This window comes from Neurospora tetrasperma, assembly GCF_000213175.1.
Source record: "Neurospora tetrasperma FGSC 2508 unplaced genomic scaffold NEUTE1scaffold_3, whole genome shotgun sequence".
Taxonomy (NCBI): Eukaryota; Fungi; Ascomycota; class Sordariomycetes; order Sordariales; family Sordariaceae; genus Neurospora; species Neurospora tetrasperma.
In genome coordinates, this window is record NW_009799101.1 from 2,597,706 (window position 1) to 2,619,005 (window position 21,300).

General features: G+C 52.4%; 7 protein-coding genes across 7 annotated transcripts; 5 read left to right on the plus strand and 2 right to left on the minus strand.

Moving 5' to 3' along the window:
- Positions 1–1,769: 1,769 nt before the first annotated feature.
- On the plus strand, positions 1,770–3,481 carry NEUTE1DRAFT_43043 (uncharacterized protein; the record flags this gene model as incomplete). The annotated part of the gene is made up of 4 exons (XM_009852034.1): positions 1,770–1,833; positions 2,066–2,346; positions 2,426–3,190; positions 3,314–3,481. The coding sequence occupies 4 exons, from the start codon at positions 1,770–1,772 to the stop codon at positions 3,479–3,481; spliced, it is 1,278 nt and encodes a 425-aa protein (XP_009850336.1).
- Positions 3,482–3,801: 320 nt separating this feature from the next.
- Positions 3,802–5,229, minus strand: NEUTE1DRAFT_122203 (uncharacterized protein; the record flags this gene model as incomplete). Its single annotated transcript, XM_009852636.1, has 1 exon — positions 3,802–5,229. The coding sequence occupies one exon, from the start codon at positions 5,227–5,229 to the stop codon at positions 3,988–3,990; it is 1,242 nt and encodes a 413-aa protein (XP_009850938.1).
- Positions 5,230–5,860: 631 nt separating this feature from the next.
- Positions 5,861–7,330, plus strand: NEUTE1DRAFT_81823 (uncharacterized protein; the record flags this gene model as incomplete). The annotated part of the gene is made up of 2 exons (XM_009852637.1): positions 5,861–6,116; positions 6,179–7,330. The coding sequence occupies 2 exons, from the start codon at positions 6,022–6,024 to the stop codon at positions 6,873–6,875; spliced, it is 792 nt and encodes a 263-aa protein (XP_009850939.1).
- Positions 7,331–10,584: 3,254 nt separating this feature from the next.
- NEUTE1DRAFT_110037 (uncharacterized protein) lies at positions 10,585–13,563 on the plus strand (the record flags this gene model as incomplete). Its single annotated transcript, XM_009852638.1, has 2 exons — positions 10,585–12,395; positions 12,453–13,563. 2 exons carry the CDS (start codon positions 10,585–10,587, stop codon positions 13,561–13,563), a joined length of 2,922 nt encoding a protein of 973 aa, XP_009850940.1.
- Positions 13,564–14,682: 1,119 nt separating this feature from the next.
- NEUTE1DRAFT_63152 (uncharacterized protein) lies at positions 14,683–16,285 on the minus strand (the record flags this gene model as incomplete). Its single annotated transcript, XM_009852639.1, has 2 exons — positions 14,683–16,154; positions 16,242–16,285. One exon carries the CDS (start codon positions 16,112–16,114, stop codon positions 14,918–14,920), a length of 1,197 nt encoding a protein of 398 aa, XP_009850941.1.
- Positions 16,286–16,393: 108 nt separating this feature from the next.
- On the plus strand, positions 16,394–16,585 carry NEUTE1DRAFT_116969 (uncharacterized protein; the record flags this gene model as incomplete). Its single annotated transcript, XM_009852640.1, has 1 exon — positions 16,394–16,585. One exon carries the CDS (start codon positions 16,414–16,416, stop codon positions 16,570–16,572), a length of 159 nt encoding a protein of 52 aa, XP_009850942.1.
- An 817-nt stretch (positions 16,586–17,402) lies between these two features.
- Positions 17,403–19,229, plus strand: NEUTE1DRAFT_63156 (Dolichyl pyrophosphate Glc1Man9GlcNAc2 alpha-1,3-glucosyltransferase; the record flags this gene model as incomplete). The annotated part of the gene is made up of 3 exons (XM_009852641.1): positions 17,403–17,479; positions 17,648–17,948; positions 18,008–19,229. 3 exons carry the CDS (start codon positions 17,403–17,405, stop codon positions 19,142–19,144), a joined length of 1,515 nt encoding a protein of 504 aa, XP_009850943.1.
- Positions 19,230–21,300: the final 2,071 nt, after the last annotated feature.

The window sequence follows — 21,300 nt, forward strand, 5'->3', positions numbered from 1 at the left end:
TTGTGCCTTCTCAGTCCAAAAGACTTCAAACTCGACCGAGACATGCTCTGTCCAGACCTCAGAAAAGCACAGGGGAATGAATGACTAGCTGGGCAGATTAGTGCCGGGGAACGGTGCAGCACTAGCACTGACTAGGAGACCACATCGTCGTACAATGCTTTGTACATATCCACGCTGTAAATGCGTGGTTCGTATGGCTTGGCTCGCCTGGAGATATGTTATCGTGACTGGATCTCCCAGTGCGTCGGCTTGCACTAGGTAGGAATTTCTGTTGACGATGTCGGGGAACATATGTCGGTTGAATTTTTCATCCTTCGCCGCATCCCATACTGATACAATGAACTCTTTGTCATGTACATTACTCCATCATGGCCATGATATTTGCCGACAGTTTCGCCGCATTAGCATGGTGAGCATGGTTCCACCGCCAGAGTATGGATAAGATGCCCCTATTCGGTCTAAACTAAACCGAAACACCATTGAACGCCAAGATCCAAGCCGCGAGGATCGAGCTTCCAAGACACAGGGTCAAATGGGATGACGATCTTCAGCATCGTGGTATCAAAACGTGATCTGACGGCAATTTGCTGAGAAGAGAACGGGGACGACCATCCTCTCTGACGTTACTACACTACTCGAGCCCTGGTAGTTGACTTGGTAGTCTCACGGAAAGGTTCCGATCGGAATGCCTGCGATGTTTGCACTACACAGCAACTAGGCTATCACGACGGCACACACCTACGGGGTACAGTGTAGGTAAACTTGACTGATGGACTTTGTCTCGGGGGACAACCTGCAACTCCACGTTATCAATTTGAACAAGCACCGACATTCAAGTATCTAGTTGTCCTTCAACGGACTTGATACATCTTGGGGATCCTCGACAGCAGTAAAAGACGGCCACGGGAACCAAGATTGTCGTCCAGCTTCGGCAGTGAACAGTAGCCCTCAACTCATGTCGCGCATCCGAAGGCATCAACGCAAACGCATAATTCAAGGGTATGTGAAGCGTCTTGGGACCTTATCGGGCAAGTCAATATGTTGTAGTGGGTAGTGGATGCGGCTCGCCAAAGTTATGTACTAGTAGTGAAGGTTGACTTCCGTTCTCTACAAGTCGTTTGAGGTTTCGTTGCAATTTGAACTGGAGTGACGGAAGTTTCTTCTGGCGAAGGAACCTGAAAGTACCATTTGGTTTCTGAATTTTGAGATTGGGGAATGTAGAGGTAAAATTAAAGCTGAGGTGCCGCAACAACTACGTAGATGCTCTTCGACAGCCAGAACGCATCTGGCAAACCTCAGCTTCAAACCTCAGGCTGCGTCTTCTGCATGACACCGAACTTCAATTTCCCGAGATTTATAAGTACGGTATCTGTACCTCAACCCTGTTGGGAAGGGGGTGCTGCAGTGAAGGAGCAAATTCCGTGCCTGTGGGACAGGATTATCGGCCCCACATTGCAAGCCAGCTACCCCGCCCTGTCGTGCCTGCCGGGCCATGCCCCTGGACATCGGTTGAACGACCCCCACCATCCCTGCATCCCACCTCGTTCAGCTTCCACTTGTGTTCACATCACCAAGCCACTCCACCGCAGGCAACCTAACCTACACGGTACCCTTGTCCCTCCATCAGCCACGACTGAGTGATAGCTTCACGACCACTACCCTACACTGCAGCGACAGCATAACGGCAGCAATCATTTACTGGATTGTTTTGGTTGCTTAGCTTATATCATATCAACAACACGTCTAGCTTCACGGCCGAATCTAGCAACATGGACGACCGCAAATTAGCCTTCTTCACGGCTATTGAGGATCAAGGCGGCGTCATCGTCAAAGGTAATTTTCACAGCATCCCTCTTCCAGCATACACCCTTGTTTTCAGATATCATCCTCTTTTCTCAGCTTTAAGTCATACTTGCCGAGTCTTTGTGATCACCTGTGCTAATTGTTTGTTCTGTTTGCAGAGACACCAAAATTCGACCTTGATCTTTACATCCAGAATTACAAAGGTATACATTCCTCCCCAAAGCACAGGCGTACATATTCATATCTGACTTGAAGTATCCAGGACGTACACGGTTCGAACGTCTTTTCCATATTGGCAGGAGCTCGGTACCGCTATGTGTCGATGCACTCAAAGCTGCTGTACAGGAGGCCAAGGCTGGCAGCGACATTCTTAGGTACCAAATGGCAGTCAACTCCCTCTTCCAAGCAGCTCCCAACGAGCCCGAAGCCTTGTTGGATAAGGCATGGATGGAATCCAAGGAAAAGGAGAATCGAGACACTACGGCTCATCTACAAGCCGAGCTTCAAGGTTACAAGAATAACTTGATCAAAGAAAGCATCAGGGTATGTTCTTCGTGTGCCACCGGACAAGAGTGAGAACCACGATACTAAGCTGATGCACTGTTGCGATTTTTTCTTACAGATGGGCAATGAGGATCTAGGGAAGCACTTTGAAGCTATCGGCGATGTCGAGGCTGCCATGGATAGCTTTTGGAAGATGAGGACGGATGTTAGCTCGACAGAACAGCTTGTCGACCTTGGGAAGCTCCTTGTCCGAGTGGCGATTGAACGCCGCGACTGGAAATCCATCGGCAATCACCTGAAGCCCCTCAATTCGGTAAACGACTCAGACCCGAAAGCCAAAGCCCTCAAAACGTACAGCAAGATTGCGAATGGCATCGCGGCGCTAGGTCAGGAACGCTACAAGGAGGCGGCGTTTTGCTTTGTCGAAGCCAGCTCCGGCGTGCCTCCCGAGATTTACAACCAGATTGCCAGCCCGAACGACGTTGCCATCTACGGCGGTCTGTTGGCGCTTGCCACTATGGATAGGCACGAGCTGCAGGCCAACCTTTTGGACAATGACTCTTTCCGCGAGTTTTTGCAACGAGAACCACATATACGCCGGGCGATCACACAATTTGTGAACGGCAGGTATGCGGCGTGCATAGAGATACTGGAGTCATATCGACCAGACTACCTCCTCGATATTTACCTGCAAAAGCACGTGCCCAAGCTGTACGCCGACATCCGCACCAAGTCCATCGTCCAGTACCTTAAACCCTTCTCCTGCGTGAGGCTGGACACAATGCAGAAGGCCTTTAACGGACCGGGCCCCTCGATTGAGGACGAGCTGTTTACCATGATCAAAGACGGGAAGCTGAACGCTCGGATCGATGCCATCAACAAGGTATGTTACTACCTACCTCTATTTCTCCAGTGCAGTGCTGTTTTTTATGCTGACCAGACTTTTTTTCGTACAACAACAAAGTCTATCACCCCAATTTCCACAGACTCTAGACAGCAAATGCAGTCAAAGGCACTCCAGACCTTGGAGAATTACGAGAAACAAGCCCTTGACAGAATCCGGCGCATGAACATCATGGCTGCCGATCTTGAAGTTAAAGGTTCTCGCAAGCCTGGAGGGATGAACGACATTTTGTTCAGCATGACCACGGATGACACTGCGAGCTTGGCCTAGGAACCCGATCTCAATAACGAGGCCGTCAGAACCTATCTAGGGATTCCCTTAGTATCAGGCAGGAATAAGGTTCGCTGGAGCCGTGAACAGTATTCTTGGTTGGGAAAGGAAAAAAGATGAAACGCTGCCTAAGATCAGTCGCAATGATAAGTCATGAAGGAACGAATATTTGGACGGTCTGGTGTTCCGGGCGGTATAACTTGACCGGGGATTTTTCCTACATTATTATGCTACTGACGTTCACGAACAGAGGGACGTAGCTTGAAAGCCTTCATGATTATTCTAGGTTCACACAATCAATGAACAACATTTACTCCAAGCTGAAGATACAATTTCATGCCCGGGGTTTGTTTTCCCGAGCTCTGAGTGTCAGACTTGGTCCAATTATCGTCTCCAAAATCAATATGGGTATCACGGCCACTGTTTTCTTCTTCACCTCCCCTTCCTTCTCCTCCCCCTCCCCTGATCGAATATGGCAATTCTTCAAATCTTGCTCCCCCACTAGACTAACCCATCAACTGCCTAATATCCTCCGGCGGCCACCTCACCTGCGCAAATGTCAAACACCGCTTGATACTCTGCAAATATTTCCTCGTCACCTCTCCACCCATGATATGTCCCCTCTCTCCATCATGCAGCTTCTCTCTAGCACTTCTCTCATGAATACCCACCATCGTCACACCAATCGGCCACGCCGCCTTACCGATACTCAACCTCAGATACCCATCATTGGCATCCACATACCTCCTCTCCTGCGCTGCCCTTACAATCTCCACAATCGCCTCCAAAATATCTTTCTCCAGATCCCCCTTTTCAAACTTGCGGAAAAGAGGGCGCATGGTTTCTTTCGACTGCACCATGGCGTTCCGCGCCGCTTGCCCCGCAAACGTGTCCGCGTTGTCTTCCTTGACCAGAGCGAGTTCCCATTCGCGGAGGACCATGTTAAAGTAAGAAGCTAGTTGACGGAACAGGTAGCGGCGCGCTTTGCGGTCGGTGGCAGGAGGGATTTCGGCGGAGGAGGCAGGGACTTTCATGTCCTTTTCGGCGACGGGGAGCAAGGAGGTGGTGATGGGGCCCATGGGCAATCCCAAAGCGCCGAGGCCGGCGGCCTTGCGATAGCGTCGCAGGCGGGAGAGGTGCGATTCGCCGAAGAGAAAGGCGGGTTCGCCTAGGGCGCGGAGTTTGGAGGTTAATTCGTCGTCGGGCAGATCATGGGCTTTGTCATCGTCGTCGTCGTCGTCGAGGTCGAAATCGTCGATGCCGGAGGCGGGCGTCCCTTGTTTATCAGCGGATTCGGAAGGGGTGGGAGGTAGCTCGGGAAGACCGAGACGCTTGCGGCGGGCGCGCTCTTCTTCGGCTTCTTTGGCTAGGCGGCGGGCGCGTGATTCCTCGGCTAGTCGACGTTTCTTCTCCTCGCGCGCTTTGGCTTCTTGTATGGCGTCTTCTTCGCGCTTGCGCTTCAACGCGGCTTTGGCGGCGCGTTCTTCCTCGAGTCGCTTTTGCTCGGCTAGGTAGGCGGCCTGACGTTGGGCTTCGGCTTCGCGGCGGGAGATGAATTTCGGGGCGGCGGTGGCGGCGGCGGCACCCTCTCCTCCGGCTCCGACTCCTACGGCTATTGAGTCGGGTTTGGTGTTAGTATCCTTTGTTGTGGTGATGGTTGATGGTGTTGGTTTGCTGGAGGTGGTGGTGTTGCTGGTGGTGCCTTTTGCCTTGGCGATCTCTTTGGACATGAGGGCGGCGAAGTCCATTGTCGCGGTGTTGCTTGGGGGTGTTCTTTCCCCTCCTCTTGATAATCAATACGGAAATCTGTTTCTTTTGTCAGGCGGTCGAGATGGATTTGCGTTGTGATAGCCGTGTCGAAATGGGGGTGGGTACTCTGCTAGGCTTCTGATGGTAGGTTCTGATGATCTGCCGTGATGTTGTGGTGAAATACCTAGGTGGTTGAGGCAAGCTTCAAGTTACGGGCGGACGTTGCACTGGAGCTCGGGTGCGACTCCATTAAACTTTTCGGAGCAGTGGGACCTGACCGTGGAACCAGCCTTGAGCCGCTATACGCTAGCGCAAGGAACCAGTCAGCTCCTGCCAGCGATCTTTCAGCCCCAGCGGGCATGTGAACTTGTGTGAACTGCGCCTGCCGATTCCCGGCGTCAAAAGAACCGGCCCGGGTACACTTGGACCCCCCACCTGTCCGATGTCCACGGGTCGGATCGCGGCGCAGACGAGGGGAGGGGGGAGAGGGCTCCTGAATGGAAGCTAGAGCTCCCACAATCCCGCATCACTGTGAGCCGCATCTGCACTTCATATCTTCGAATATGATGTATGAGAATGCCTGGGGACACAACGTCATACCATATTTTGTATTCCGGTCATAGACTGCATCGAGTTAGAAGCACCAAACTTAAACCTCTACTCTATGCCGTGAACAATTAAGCATCTTCATCAATCTTCCATCATTGCTTCAGAAACCATTCACGGGCTATTGCACATCGCATCGCACAAACCGAGAAAAGCATTATATTGATCGATAACTCACTGCCATCATGGATCAAGCTCGGTCAGACGACCCAGCTACTCCAGTCACAAGAGAACCGCCGTTCATTGTCAGGCTCTACTACCGCACCGGCGCGTTTCATCGGTATAGTTTCATCTGTATCCCCCTTATGTCTCCCCAGGCACCAAACTGACACACTCTATTAGAATGAACGAATTCACCTCAGACTCGCACCTCCCCCTCTACGTCGAAATCCCCGCCTGGCGCTCAACCACCCTAGACGAACTAAGTCTCGACATCGCCAACGAGCAGTCACCCCATTCTTTACTTCCCCACCCAGCAATCGGCACGCGCCTCGTCTTCCGGCTCATCTACGTCGACACGCGCAAGGACTCCTCTCGGCACGTCTCCAAAGATTTGGGAAGCGTGGTGATCGGCGCGGGCTTACCCGGAGCCAACGCGGATGCGGGGCTCCCCGACGACGACCCTTGCTACGACGATGCCCACAGGACGCTAGCCGACGCCAAGTTTATGCCGGGCGATTTTATTTCTTGCGCGATCCTGCCACCCAATGACCTGGACGGAGCGGTCGAGCCGGTGAGCGCGGCAAGGACGGGCCGCGGATCTGGGATTGGGGAAGGGAGGAGCACGGCTGCGTCGCCGCCGCCGCCGGGGCCGAGAGAGAGAGAGGGAGGTTACAGAGATCGAATGGGGGTGGGAGATCGATACGGTGATGAGCCCCCCAAGGCGAGGGGATACCGTGGTGGTAATGGTGGTGGTGGCGGACGGTATGAATCAAACTCGTATGACTGGGGAGGACGGAGGGAAAGTAGGGGCGGGCGGATTAATCGCCAGAGAGAGCCTGGTATCATGCCACAGGGGGATTGGAGGAGAGGGTTTTGAGACTTTGAGTTGCAAGAGGAGAAGGAGTTCCCACGGCAACGGGCTGGTGGAGGCCAGAATTATCATGGTGCATGTTGGATACCAAGGGTGTATCCTTTTTTGGTGGATTCCTGAGATCACTACCAAAAAAGAAGAGGAGGACACAGAAATCATTCGATGGCAGTTAATGCGCCAGAACGGCATCAAGAGCAGAAAGGAGATGTTGGCTCGGTATCACCATTCCGGATGTATGCGCGCAAGAACTCAAGCGATCTGGAGGAGTGATTCAAATATTATGTTTCCATGCGGCCCAGCCTCCTCGGGTTCTGTGATCCCCTCAGACTCTTTTACGAGCGGCGGCCAGTAGTCTACCACATGTATATATCCTCGCAAGCCCTTTTGATTCCTCTCATAAGATCTCTTTAATACTCCCGCATGTCATCACCTCTCCGCTTGGCGCGGAAGTCGTACTTGCCCTATGTGTGTGTCTCTTGTCAGTAACTCGCCCTCCTAATGTATTCTATATGTGTCACTGTCAATTAGACATATAGATAACGCAACTCACATCAGTCTTGTAAGCAATGTACCCAACAATACCGGGAACGACAACCATGTAGGCGAAAGTAATACCGGCAGTGCGGGGAGTCCAACGGAAGTACTTGTAGCGGTTGTTGGTCATGTCTAGTGAGAAGGCATATTGGTGTTAATGATACTTGACTCGTCCATTCTTGTACAGCCACTCCCCTAGTGTGTTCCCTCCTTTTTTTGGAGCCATAATATAAGGCTATAGAGTGGTTTGGTACGTCCAGCAAAAGCCAAGCTTGTATCCCAACGTTTTGCGCTTGTAGAGGTATGATATACAGCACAGCATGGTGGACATGGACCTTTCATCGTTCGTAGATACGGAAACCGGAAGTGGAGTAGTCGCAAGGAAAGAAAGGAACGGTTCAGGGCTACATACTGGACAGGCGAACGAACGCCGGGTCCTGGGCCAGCTCTGTACAAATCGCAAAGTGGTCAGCATTTCGGTCCCTTTCGACATTCAGAGGTTATTGCTACGCGATGCAATGCGATCAGTCGCATCACAATCGCACTTGCACACGGCAAGACAATCGGGAAGATGGGGCAGGGAAAACCAACTATAATGCTCGAGGCCCGCCATTTTGAATGAGTTCCGCTGCGCTGTTGCTAACGTGCTGGGATGTCTGTGGTACTCAGTTAAGTTGGGTGTGGAACTGCGCCGGGAAGGGTCGTGATGTCGAATGGGTCAGTTCTGGGTCCCCGGGTAGGCGAGTGGACGATGGAGGTGGAGTCTTGGCGGAGTGGTGCAGGTGTAGCCGACATTGTTAGGTGAAAACGCGTGCTGGATCACGTGCATTGGGCCAAGCCTTTTGGTCCCCAGACTTTCTGCTCGTGGACCCTTCAATGCCAGCAAACCTCCAGGCTACGTATCACTCTATAATGGTTGAGCACCCGAGTAGCATAAGTACGGAGATGTCACCGTCACGGTTTGATTCCAGCCATGAGGCACAAAAGGGCTGGGGAAGTCAACCCGGAGTTTATGACCAAGTGGTATCTGTCTAACCAATCTCACCTCAGGTCTGCGCTTCGGCGGAACGAACCTGTCGCGGTCTGCGGAATATGTATAGGTATCCATCGGTGCTTATCACCCGTGCCCGCGAGCTACACTATGAGCTGGTAATTCACACCGTCCATTCGCCCTTCCGCTTTCTCAGTCGTCCAGCTGTCAACTTGAGGGGGAACGATCATATATTCTGGGGACCCCTTGCCATCACAACAGAAGACGACATCGAATCTCATCCAGATGCCTAGCTGACCGAAAGATGATCGAAGTTCGAGTCACCGTGGGTTCCTTAGTACCGTCATCCATTCACACTCGTTTTCCCAACTCTGGAATTCACAGGTGGAAGACGTCGGCCTGGTGTCCGTCACCAAGCTTTTTTTAGATGAGCCTAGGAGGTTGTCAAGCCTCCGGTGTGGTGACATCGCGTCAACCTTGCAGGCGGACGAGGCGGCCTTGGCAAGCTTATCTGGTGCTGGATGGAGTGGTGGGGCTTGAAATTGTGGGAGCTTTCCGCTTTCGCTCTTTGAGTGTCAGTGATTCCTCCCATGTGCAAATCATCAACTCGCCTCAATTCAGTGAAGCAAAGGAGGACCGGGCTGATCGTCACAGCACTGCCGAGATATTGCACGTTTTCAGCCCTAATAGGAAATATGTCGACATAGTTCGTCTGATGTGTGTCAGCCCTGGTAAGACCAAGGCCAAGAAACGTGCTGCAGAAGCTTGAATTGACGAGAGGGATCTCGGCCCCTGGGCGAGACCTGGAACTTCCCCAGGTTTTCTTGGATCCCGTCTGTCGTGCATCTCAGATCTATCACGTACGTACGGCATTGGCTATGGTGCTCGAACGGCGTAGGCGGTTGAAATTCCTTTCGCTCCGCCAACGGCGAAATCAGCTTTAGTTGTGATCACACAATGTCTCCGAAGCTCCATGACGTCAGAACGAAACGAAGTACATCTTGGTGATTTTGAGTGGTGAATCAAGGGCCCGAACAGGAACGAACTACAACTGCCGCTAGGTAACTATCACGAAGCTGGGATACCGTAAGCGCAAGCCAAGATTGAGGCTTATTCCCGCATCCCTTTTGCGCCTTCCCTTACGCGTTGGGAAGCAGTGGGGAGGTGATTCGCAGAATATCAAATGGCAAGGAATCATGCAAACTTGCTGCCTTATTGCAGGGCAGATGTGGAACATTGTGATCCCTCAGCCCTCGGGCCCAATTGCCTGAAGAGGCATGGACCCAAGCATCAAAATGGATATGTAGTCGAACAACGAACCCTCGAAACCGCCGGTTAAACGAGAAAGTGGAAAAGGCCAACGGCATATACTGTGCTGCATACTGCGGAAATGACACCACAAATACAAATGTATGCATACACACCTCCACGGCATGTAGGAGGGAGCAGCAGTGTTGGCAGGTGCAGTGAGCAAGTGCATGACAGGAGCGGGCTCTGATCACCAAGACAGATGAATGGACCCACAAACCTCAAGATGGGACGGACCCTGCAAGCTACCGCCGTTGGTCCCGTCTTTTTCTCTCTCTCACTGGTCTCATCGGGTTTAATGGAAACTCCGTGCGTCCCTCGAGCACGAGCAGTGAGATGAACACCGTCGTCGAGATGACCGTTTGAGTGAACCGGACGACGGGACTCGGAGTGGAGATCACGACTTGTCCTTTTGGATTGAAAAAAAAAAAAAAAAAAAAAAAAAAAAAACAACAGCCAAGTGGACTTTTCATGGATCAAGGCGTCAGGGTATCATTGTCACCACCAGGCAGGCCTTGACATCTGACTGGACTAAGCCCCCCTCGTCCGCTTACCTACTTTATTATTGACCGATGCCTCGCTCTTTTCTCATCCTAGGTAGACCCTCATGTACCTTGTCTTTTCTTTTTGATTTTCGCTTTATTTATACGCGGAACGTAATATACAAGACGCAAAGCTGTCTGCATCACCTAAACTATGCAGACTGTGTCAGCATAAACTGGGACCACCCGATCACTTACCGCCGCTACCTCCCACCATCTCTCGAGACCGTCGCCCACACATTTCTCCCCTGACCGGAACACCCGGACCAACACCAAACTTTTTCTTCAGGACGTAGACGAGTCAACTGTCTGGTTCTTGTGCAAGTCATCCATGGTCAACATGAGCATGGAGCTAGGGACGTCTGGGGCGCCATTGGAAGCCGAAGCTGCCCCCGTCACCGTCAATGGCGGCACAGCTCCCACTCCCACTCCCACGCAGCCTCAAACTTCTACGCTTCCCACGTCGACTGCATGCCCGCTATCCCCATCGGGTCCATCTACCTCAGCTTCAGCGGTACCCCTCAAGCTCGATCTCCCCGATCCCCAGGTCTTAAGCTCAACCCCTTCCCAGCCCGACGAGCCCTCCACCACTGCCGCGCAAAATTCCGACGACAATGAAGACAACCTCATTTACGACGACCAAGACGGTGCTCAGTCCTTCATTCAGCCGGCCATCAGCGCAAGAGCAGCTCGTCTGACCTCGCCAAACACTCCGGCTGCTGAGAAGGCTGCTGCCATGGACTATCTTCCTAGTATTTTCGATTTCATGGATGACGAAGGCAGGGCTCAGTCTTCAGGAAAGACATCTGGTAATCCCAGTCTACCTATGAGCCCGAGGAAACCACAGAAACGTGGCCATTTTCGTCAATCATCCAGCTCGCGCCTTCCGGACCTTCCAACACCATGGCGGGCTGAGCCCAAGCAGATGATTGTTGGTCAGCCTCATGGCGCCAAAACCTCCTCCATGTTCGGCGTGTTTGGGAATGAGACAAGATCATCTCGTGCCGCTTCAGCCGGAGAGAATGCCCTTAAAAAATTGTCCAAGGCTCTTCCATCCATATCGCTACCCACGCCCTCGTTCTTTTCCTCCAGCTCTTCTTCCCACAAAGAATCCACTTCCACTTGGCCGTCAGTGCCACATCTTTCGAAATCGTCCACGATAGCTGGCATACGGTCGAACCGAGCCCAAACGGGGCCTCCCCTTAGCACACCAGGAGGAGCCACGGCTCAAGGTCCCGTCCGGTCATCATCTCTAAGAGCCTCAAGGACCCCGACCCTTCGTCACTCTACCTCGGATGATTCCCTCTTGTATCAATCTTTGACTCGGGTTTCCTCGTTGGGAGATGATGAGCGCTTCGCCAATGTTCGTGAGCAGGTCAACACCAGGATAAAAGCTATAATTGACAGCTTTGAGCCGTCATTCAAACTCCCTCAACTACCAAAGAGTACGTCATTTACGCGACTGATGGCCATAAGCCGCGGGAAACTGACGGAGGCAGGTATCACATCGCCATTGAAAAAAGTGGTTCCTTCGGCAAGTGACTTTCATGGTACAGATGGAACACGCTCGGCGCCAGGGCCAAGTAGCCACCGGCCGTCACGGGAGACCATTCATCCTCTTGATGCGATTCTGGAAACTCTAACAGGAGACATTGTGGTCATGGGAGGATATCGAGGCTCCATTCTTCGGTCTGCTGAGCCCCCATATCGACAGTTATGGGTGCCAGTCAAGGTAGGCTTGAACATCCGCAAAGTGAACATGGAGGTTGGCCTGGAGCCCGAGGATGAGGAGAACATGGAGAAATACATATTTGCCTCGGGCATGCTCCAGAATATTGGACCCATTGATATTTCAAGAAAATTATTTAGGAAGCTCCGGGAGTGTGAGAACTCTGTAAATGGCAAACTCAGAGTCCATGACTATGGCTACGACTGGCGATTAAGCCCCCATCGTCTCTCGAAAAAGCTGAACGAATTCATTGAAAAGCTTCCATCCAACCAGCCTCACACGCCACCCGAACAAAGAGGCGTCTGGGTTATCGCGCACAGTCTCGGCGGTCTTATCACCCGGCACGCCGTCAACCAGCGCCCAGAACTTTATTCAGGGATCGTATACGCCGGAGTTCCCAACCGTTGCATCAACATATTGGGGTACGTTTGGCGAAATCGTTTAGGGGTGTAAGATTATACTAAGATTTTTACTATTAGTCCTTTACGCAATGGAGATGCAGTTCTTTTCAATGAGACTGTCTTAAAAGCGCAGTCTAATTTCTCATTCCGAAGCAGTTTCATCTTCTTACCTGAAGATGGTTTCTGCTTTGTTTCCAAGGACAACAAGGAAGAGTATCCGGTAGATTTCTACAATGTAGACGATTGGATCAAATACCGCCTCTCTCCTTGTGCCGGTGGACCTGCCCTCCCGCCTCTGAACCCGTCCAAGAGCACCGGCGCCCTCGGCAGTCTTCTGAGTCTATCCGACTCCTTCCCCAACCTCTCTAGCCTCCCTTTCCGTGGTCGCAGCAACAGCGGGAAGAACCGAACTAGCGAGGACGACGACAATAACAACAACAACAACAACAACAACAACAACAACAACAACAACAACAACAACAACAACAACAACAACAACAACAACAACAACAACAACAAACATATCACCGCAAGCTTCTCACCCTCCAACACCGTCTTCAAAGACCGCACCCTTGCCCCGCAAATGGGTTCTTCCTCAACCGCCGCCGATACCCCTGAAAACAACCAACAACAACCAGCTGCACCACCAATCAACGGCACCCCCTCCTCCCACTCCCAAGCCATCCGCTACCTCGACCGTACTCTGCGCGAAACCAAACAATTCCGCTCCGAACTGGCCCACAACCCTTCACACCAGCATCGCAACACCTACCCTCCGCTCGCCGTGATCTACGCCAAGGACATACCTACCGTATACGCCGCCCGGGTGACCTGTCGGGACGCCATCGCCTGCACGGATGCGTACGACGACCTGATGTTTGCCAGCGGTGATGGGGTAGTGCTGGCGCGCGAAAGCATGTTACCCGAGGGGTATGAGCTGGTCAAAGATGGACGGGTGTGTACGGATCGGGGGCATGTCAGTATGTTGGGGGATTTGACGGCGGTGGGGAGAGCGTTGGAGGCCGTGGTGAGGGGGAGGAGGAAGGGGATTGGAAGAGGTGGGGTGGAAGGGGAGGCAGAAGCGGTAGAGGCTTTGGGTGAAGGCGAGGGAGATGGGAATAGTGATGGGAATAATGGAGTTGAGTTGCAAAGGACGGAGCAAGGGACGGCGGTAGCGGAGAGGGATTAGAAGTTTCAGTCGCAGTTTCAATTGGTGAAGAGGAGGTGGGGGCCCTCGAAGGGGAAAGAAACCCAGAAGGTTCGGGTAGGAAGTTGGTGTTGGGAAGGGGAGGTGCCAAGAGTAGGGAGAGAAAGAAATATGGAAAGGAGAAGGAAGAGTTGGATTTGTTGAGTTGAGATACCCCGGATTAGAGAACGAAGAGTGAAGCGAAGGACTTGCACGGGAGCGGTATGACTGAATGTTTCAGGCATATGTGTGGTGTTGGTTGGATTGGCTGTTGCAAGCACGAAACGGTCAGGCGTCGTGAAGGATCGGTCTTTTTTTTCATTACGTTAGTTATACCATATCATTTAGACCGATATGGACGATATGATGAGCATAGAGATAAAAGTAGAAAGATAGAACAAGAGTTATATTCTTCCGGTTATGATCTTCCTCTTCGACTTGCAAGAACCGACTGGAGGAGGGATAAGTCAGGTATCGTCAACACTGTCAATGTGTCAAAAACTAAAGAGGGTTTGGCTATCTTTGCTTTGTCGGGGAGAACAATCTTGAACCTTTGTAGCGTGAACCCTTCGTCAGGAACCTTGGGTCTGGCACCTACCTTTCTGGTTCTCTTTCTCTCTTTCTCTCTCTTTCTACTTTCATTCCTCATATATATATCCCAACTTTGACACATAATATGTTGGGTTGTTTGGACAGTTAGTCATTCATATGTGGTACGCAGCCAACCAGCCAACGGGTTCTGCGAAACGAAACCTGTTCAATTTCGCCTTATGTAGTTTGATTTGACTATATGACAACAACAAAGTTAAGCTACATTTTTCATGGAGATACTCCATACTGGGCTGTTAAGGTTTGACTCCTCCGTCGATGGAGGCTGACCACTGACACACCGCTTTGACGATGCAAACACAAATGTTGGTAGGTTCGGAAAATAGTTCACTTCACATGTTTCAACGTACTGCTAGGTGTGACTGGATATCACTGAAATGTAGGAAATAATCAGGGAGAGGCATCTGAAGCCGTCTACTGATTACAGCAAATTTTACTGACGAGTGATTGCATCGGTAACTATCCAATTTCGTAGACACTTGACAAGTAAATGCAACGCATGATGGAAGATTTCGAGACGTCCGCAATATTCAACGCTATGAGAATCTACACTCAACCCACAACACAAAACCTAAACGCAGTAACAACGCCATGCAAAAAAAGCCAAATCCAACGAAGTTCGAGGGGTACTTAGGCCCATTTATTATTTACAACAACGAGGGCCAGACCCCTGGACACTTTTCCTACTTCCACCTTCCTACACCTTCCACTTCGCTCTCCCGGCTGATCCTTGTCAGACTTGTTCCCCTCACAAGTACTTCTTAGGGCCACCAGCCTTCCTTCTCTTATAAAGAAAGTACGCCGCGGCTAACACCACCTGACTGCCTACGATCGCCAAATATAACTTTGTGTGGCCTGGCGCCGCGTGCTTGACCACATGACCTGCCAAATCCTCGTGCTTATCGGTAACATGGTACTTGATGCTATGCTCGCTCTCCTTGAGGCGGGCCGTCAGTTCGGAGCGCATGCTGCGCACCTCGCGCTCCAAGTTTTCGAGCTTGTTCTCGACGGATGCGAATCGGTCGAGCTTGGTCAGGAGCCCCTTCATCTCGCCCAGCATGACCGAAACCTCCTGATGGTTCTGGTCGGCGATGCCGCCGTACTGGGCCACGGACCGGAAGATGGACGAGAGGTGGTGGTTGAGGGACTGAATGCGCGTGTGCAAGTCCTCGAACTGCGCCTTGGACGACGTGATACTGTTGGCCTCGGCGTCCGGGATTGCGTTGTCGTACGGGTCCTGGATGGCCGCCTGGCCCGACCGGCCGTGGGTCGTGCCGCCAAGGGGCTTCTGGTTCTCGCCTGACTGCTGCTGCTGCTGTTGCTGTTGCTGTTGTTGCTGCTGTTGCTGGTTGGGAACGGCACCAATGTCGTCCTCGGACAAAACGACAACCTTGAAGACCTCGAACGAGTCGGGGTTCTCGGCGGAGGCGGCAGAAAGACCAAAGTTGTAGCCGGTGGGAATGTGGATCTTGTCGCTCTCGAAGCACAGGCGGCCGTCGACTTCGACCTTGAAGTTCTGCGAGTTGTGGCGCAGCTTGATTTGCGAAGGACGGCCCAAGTTGCGGTAGGCAAACCAGCAGTGGCCGAAGGCGAGGTTGTCGACGTTGTCGCGCTTGCTGTAGTCGAGAGTGCCGTCGTTCAGGAAGCCCCTGATCATGCCTGCCGATCCGCCGTGCTGGTTGACAACAAGCACCAAACCCTCAAACTTGCCGACCGTGTAGATGCTTTGTGAACCGATGTTGCGGGCGCCATCCTTGGCAAGCCAGATGTTGAGAAGGCCGCTGCCTCGTTCAGGGCCATTAGCGCGGAAGTCGATGTCTGTCGTCCAGGCTCTGTGCTCGAGAGGCTTGTCGGCCCAGACTGCACCGCGCTGGTTACCGGGCGCGGGAGGGGTCAAGATGACCTTGTTGGAGAGCAATTCGGGCACATTGGGATTGCCCTGCATAGAGTAGTTTGGAATGGTGTTGCGGCCATCGGGGTTTATCCTGAGGCGGCGAAGAGGGGGCAGCTGTTAGTTGATGTGCGCTGGCAGCAGGAGTTCGTTTGCAGTGTGCAGTTGACGTTGAACGTACCTCGCGCCAAACCCGAAACTGAGGTCACTGACAAGGTACTGGGCAGCCTCGGCGACGCTGCCGAGGGCGACAATGCCCACCAACAAGCGCATCGTGCAAACTGTAGTGCGACGGTGATATCGACAGTCGTCGTGCGAACCTTGGTGGCTGGCCGAAGAGCTGTTGGTGCGATATGCTCGATCCGAACGGAAGGCCACCTAATTCCGAAAGAAAAGAAATTGATACACCTTTTGATATCGGCTTGTCACCTTATTTGCAAAAGTCACGGGAGAAAAGAATGAAGAGCCGCTTTCCGTTGGTTGAGGACACTTTACACTTTTGCAGGAGTTAGGTTCTCGGTGAAGCCGCCTGGCCAAGACTAAGGAGAGGTCAACAAGGTGTGTGAAGTGTGGATACCCGTACGTCGACAGGTCGGGTACTTTAGTGTTAGTACAGAAGGATAGGACGGCAAGCGGCAAGCGAATTCCAGAAGAGATTCAACAAAGATGTAGACGAGATGATGACGGGTGCTTGAGATTGAGAGAGTCAAAAGAAAAAGGGAATGTACAGAAAAGACTCGACGTAGGGGCCTATTACTCGCGCGACCTTCGAGAACGTTCAAGTGCTGCTGCTGCTGCTGGCTGTGCCATCTCGGAATGACAGCTTTCTCAAACCGACAAAGTTCAAAACACCGAACCTTCCCCTGCAGGAGCTTGATTCACCAACAGGGATTTCCCTCTCCGCACGTCCAGCGCGTGCCTGTCTGCGGGGAGCCTCCTGTGGCTAAAAGCTCGCTTCATTCAGTTTCAACTTGTGTGGCTGAATTCTTGTTAATGGTCTTAAGCTGGTTGGAACCGTGACGGAATGTGGCTTAACTGAAGTTCGTTACGTGCCATGCCGACATCCGAGCCCCTTGCGGCAGGCAACTTCAATCCGAGTTCTGGAAAGAGCCTAGCCAGGCCGTCAGGGTTCACGAACGGCCGCGGCAATGAAACAATTAAAAACGGACCCCAATCGTAAATTACACGCAACCGACCTTGACGACACCCAACCCTAGACTGCGACAAGCGATAGACCAGGACAGACTGAACACCCTGTACTTCCTTTATACTCACCATTTCATCACCTTTGTCTCCTATCTCACCACTACACACATCCACATGGCCATTACGGCATGGAGACATGGCTGAGATATATCCTTCTCTCGTGCAATGCGCGATAGTGGCTACGGCTTTCAAGATCCTCTTGTTCCCGGCTTAGTACGTCTCTCCAGCCGCCTTCATCATTTCATCCTTTTTCCCCCGGCACGTCACTGCACTTCCCTAATGGCGATCCCCAATGATTCGGCGACACGCCTTATAGGAGCTATCGCCATACCTCACATGTAGAGGTTACTTTCACTGACACAATCCTGTCTGCCTCCTCAGCAAATCCACCGACTTTGAGGTTCATCGCAACTGGCTGGCCATCACTCACAGTCTCCCACTCTGGGATTGGTACTACGAAAAGACGTCGGAATGGACCCTGGACTATCCCCCCTTCTTCGCCTACTTCGAATGGATCATGTCGCGAGTTGCCAGGTTGGCCGATCCGGCCATGATTCGGGTGCATAACCTCGAGTACGACAGCTGGCAAACCATTTATTTTCAAAGATGGACAGTCATTGTAACGGAGCTGGTCTTGCTCTATGCGCTACAAATGTACAAAAGCATCTTGTCTGGAAGCTTGGTACGTGTGCTAACAAAAGGCTAAATAGGTTTGTTGACTCCACGCCTGGCGTGTCCAAGAGGGCAGCCCATGCCGCTGCTGTCTCTATCCTCTTGTCGCCCGGTCTGCTCATCATCGACCACATTCATTTCCAGTACAACGGCGTCATGTACGGAATCCTGATCGCCTCTCTGGTCCTGGCCAAGAAGAAGTCGTCTCTGTTGGCTAGTGGTCTCGTCTTTGCCGCCCTGCTGTGCATGAAGCACATCTATCTCTACCTGGCACCCGCCTACTTCGTTTACCTTCTCAGGGTTTACTGCCTTCCACCCAAGTCGTCACCGAGGTCCATCTTCAGGATTCAGTTTCTCAACTGCGTCAAGCTGGGCGGCGGAATCGCAGCCATTTTCGCGGCTGCCTTTGGCCCTTTTGCGCTCAAGAATCAGATCCCGCAAATCTTCAGTCGCCTGTTCCCCTTCTCGCGAGGTCTATGCCACGCATACTGGGCTCCCAACGTGTGGGCTTTGTACTCCTTCATGGACAGACTCCTGATCTCCCTCGCGCCAAGGATTGGGCTACCGATCAAGGCGGATGCGCTCAACAGCGTTACCCGCGGTCTCGTCGGAGACACGTCGTTTGCGGTGTTGCCGAACATCACGCCTCGCATGTGCTTCGTCTTGACGCTCCTTTTCCAGGCCATCCCCCTTACCAAGCTCTTTATGAGGCCGACCTGGGAGGGCTTCATCGGAGGAGTCACCCTCTGCGGGTACGCCTCATTTCTGTTTGGCTGGCACGTCCACGAGAAGGCTATTTTGCTGGTCATCATCCCCTTTAGCCTCATTGCGCTCAAGGATCGACGGTACCTGGGAGCTTTCAGACCATTGGCTGTGGCGGGCCATGTGTCGCTCTTCCCATTGATATTCACGCCGGCCGAGTTCCCAATCAAGACGGTCTACACCATCTTTTGGCTGGTTCTCTTCTTGATGGCATTCGACCGTCTTGCTCCAGCACCTACCCGCCAAAGACTGTTCCTGTTTGATCGTTTCAGCACGGCGTACATTACAGTCAGCATCCCCCTCATTTTTTACTGCTCTCTGATGCATGGTATCATCTTTGGCAAGAGCTACGAGTTTCTGCCGTTGATGTTTACCAGCTCGTACTCGGCGATAGGAGTCGTCGGTAGCTGGCTGGGCTTCATGGTGGTGCATTTTACAGAGTAAATTCTTTGCGTAACAAGCTATCAAATTCAGTATTATTTGTTTACTTTTTAGTGTTTTTCTTTTTTCTTGTTTTCTTCTCTTATCTGGCGATCTTTTGTCACTTCCTATCCCCCAGTGCCGTGAATCTTGCGTAGGTAGGCAGGTATAGTATGCACATTACAGACACGGGTGTAGCCGCCAATTGAATTGTATAATGCCAAGGTCTGGCCTCCCAAAATGGGTATGAGGAGGTTTAAGACCAAGCAAATGCGGCTGACTAAGACGACCTTGAGTTTTCATATTGACACCCAATGGACCGATGAGTTTCGACCAAAAGGTTGCTGCTGTCTTCTGAAAACGTTGGCGCTCTTCGATTCGTCGAGACGAACGTCGCTTTCTGCAAGGCTGAGATTCCATTTGGAGAAAGAGAGACGGTACGGAGTGTACTTGTAGTGTACATCAATACGTACCTACCTGCCCCACATCCCTGCGCCGGTCGATCCGGCAGGCAACTGTGTTTTCTTGTCTTGTGAGCTTCTGTCCGATTTCTTCCTTTGAGAGCCAAGAAAGATCCCCAGGACCCCTTGTGAGATGCAGTGCGGTTCGCTCGGTGATGTGCTGTGTTGGACCTAGCCCGGGGCAGCCAGCCCCTGTTGTTGATGTGTGCGGTGACCATTGACCGGCTCGAAATCAGTTGTTTGGTTGCACAAACAAACGGGAAGGCCCTGGCAAGTGGTTCAGGTTCACAGTTTCTTTTTTGGCCTTTTGGCACCTCATTTACGTGTATGTACATGTCGGTCGGTACTCTTTGGGAAGACTACATACAAATGTCCAAGCATAAGACATGTGATGGACCGTGTGCAACCACTCCCAGTTGACTTAAAGACCGAGATGGTATATACATGTATACACGAAATGGAAGAAGCAACAGATTAGAAACAATCCAGGGGTGGCTTGGTAGCTTGGTGGAATTCGATACATATGTATGTTGTTTGAACATCGAGGTACCTTGGTAGTTGTTCGCCCCTGAGCGCGCATCTGCCATCCGATATCAGATCTGTGAGTACGGATCTTCGATCTCATATCATATTGTAACCTCGTGGCTCGTCTTGGTGCTTCTTAGTCTGTCCTATATACCTGGCTCTGGCTTGTTGAGACGGATTGCTGAAAAAGCTCTTCCTAGGAGTTGCCGAAGAAGTTTCTGCACCTCAATCGGGGGAGGGGCCAGTGAATAGAGGTGAAAAATGGTGGCCGTGGTCCCGTCCTGTTCGAGGGGTCGAGGTCAAGACGGGATCCCTGAGCCTGCTAGCGCGGTACTTTGCTGCGGAGCAAGTGTCATGCACTGCCAGACGCAACACGCGCCCCAGGCGCATTTCTGGCCTTGCCGCCAAGATGGTTCTATCGTTGTCGTTGTTGGTCGAAGGTCATGACTAACTTTCAATCAAGAACCTTGTAGTCTATAGCGATATATGTGCGAAAAGGGAGGCAGTTTGGACACCGGTGCACGTGGATCGATACCCTGTGCGGGATCGGTGGTGGAATCCAAGATCAAAGTCGCGCTCTATCGCGCGGCATCTCCAGAGCGGCCGCCCTGCCTGGAACCTGTCTGGTCCAAGTGGTGCATGCCGGACCCCTACCCTCGGAAAACAAAATTTGGAGGGTGCATCCGCCAACATAGATGATTGCAGAATGGGCCAAAATGGACGCTTCAACCGTCAGCAGATAGCCCTCGTCGCGGCGAGCACGGCAAGTAGTCGAACGTTGGGGAGCTGTCGGGTGGGCGGCCGGCAGGGTCTGCGAAGTGGTCCTGGGGGTGCTCGGGGGGGAAGGCCAAGTACGGTGCCAGTACGGGGGACGAGGAGGAGGGCAAAGAGAGGGCCAGGGCTCCCACTACTCTAAGGCGACGGGGGTAGGATGGCCGCACTGGCATCGGAGCTGGAGCCATCCCTCATCCCGTCCCTCCCTGGCGGGTCCAACGGGTCCCGGACGCCAACACGGACTGGTAAGGCCCTCAGGTTTCTCAGGTACATTCACACGCTCCCATTTGCCGTCCATCCTCCTCGTTCCACCCGACCATCCCAGCGCCATGGGGCTTCCACTCCCGCCCTCTCCCACTTCTTCCACTTCTTCTCCTCCCCTCCCCCCCGCCCGCCCCGGCCTCGTCTTACCTTTCCTCC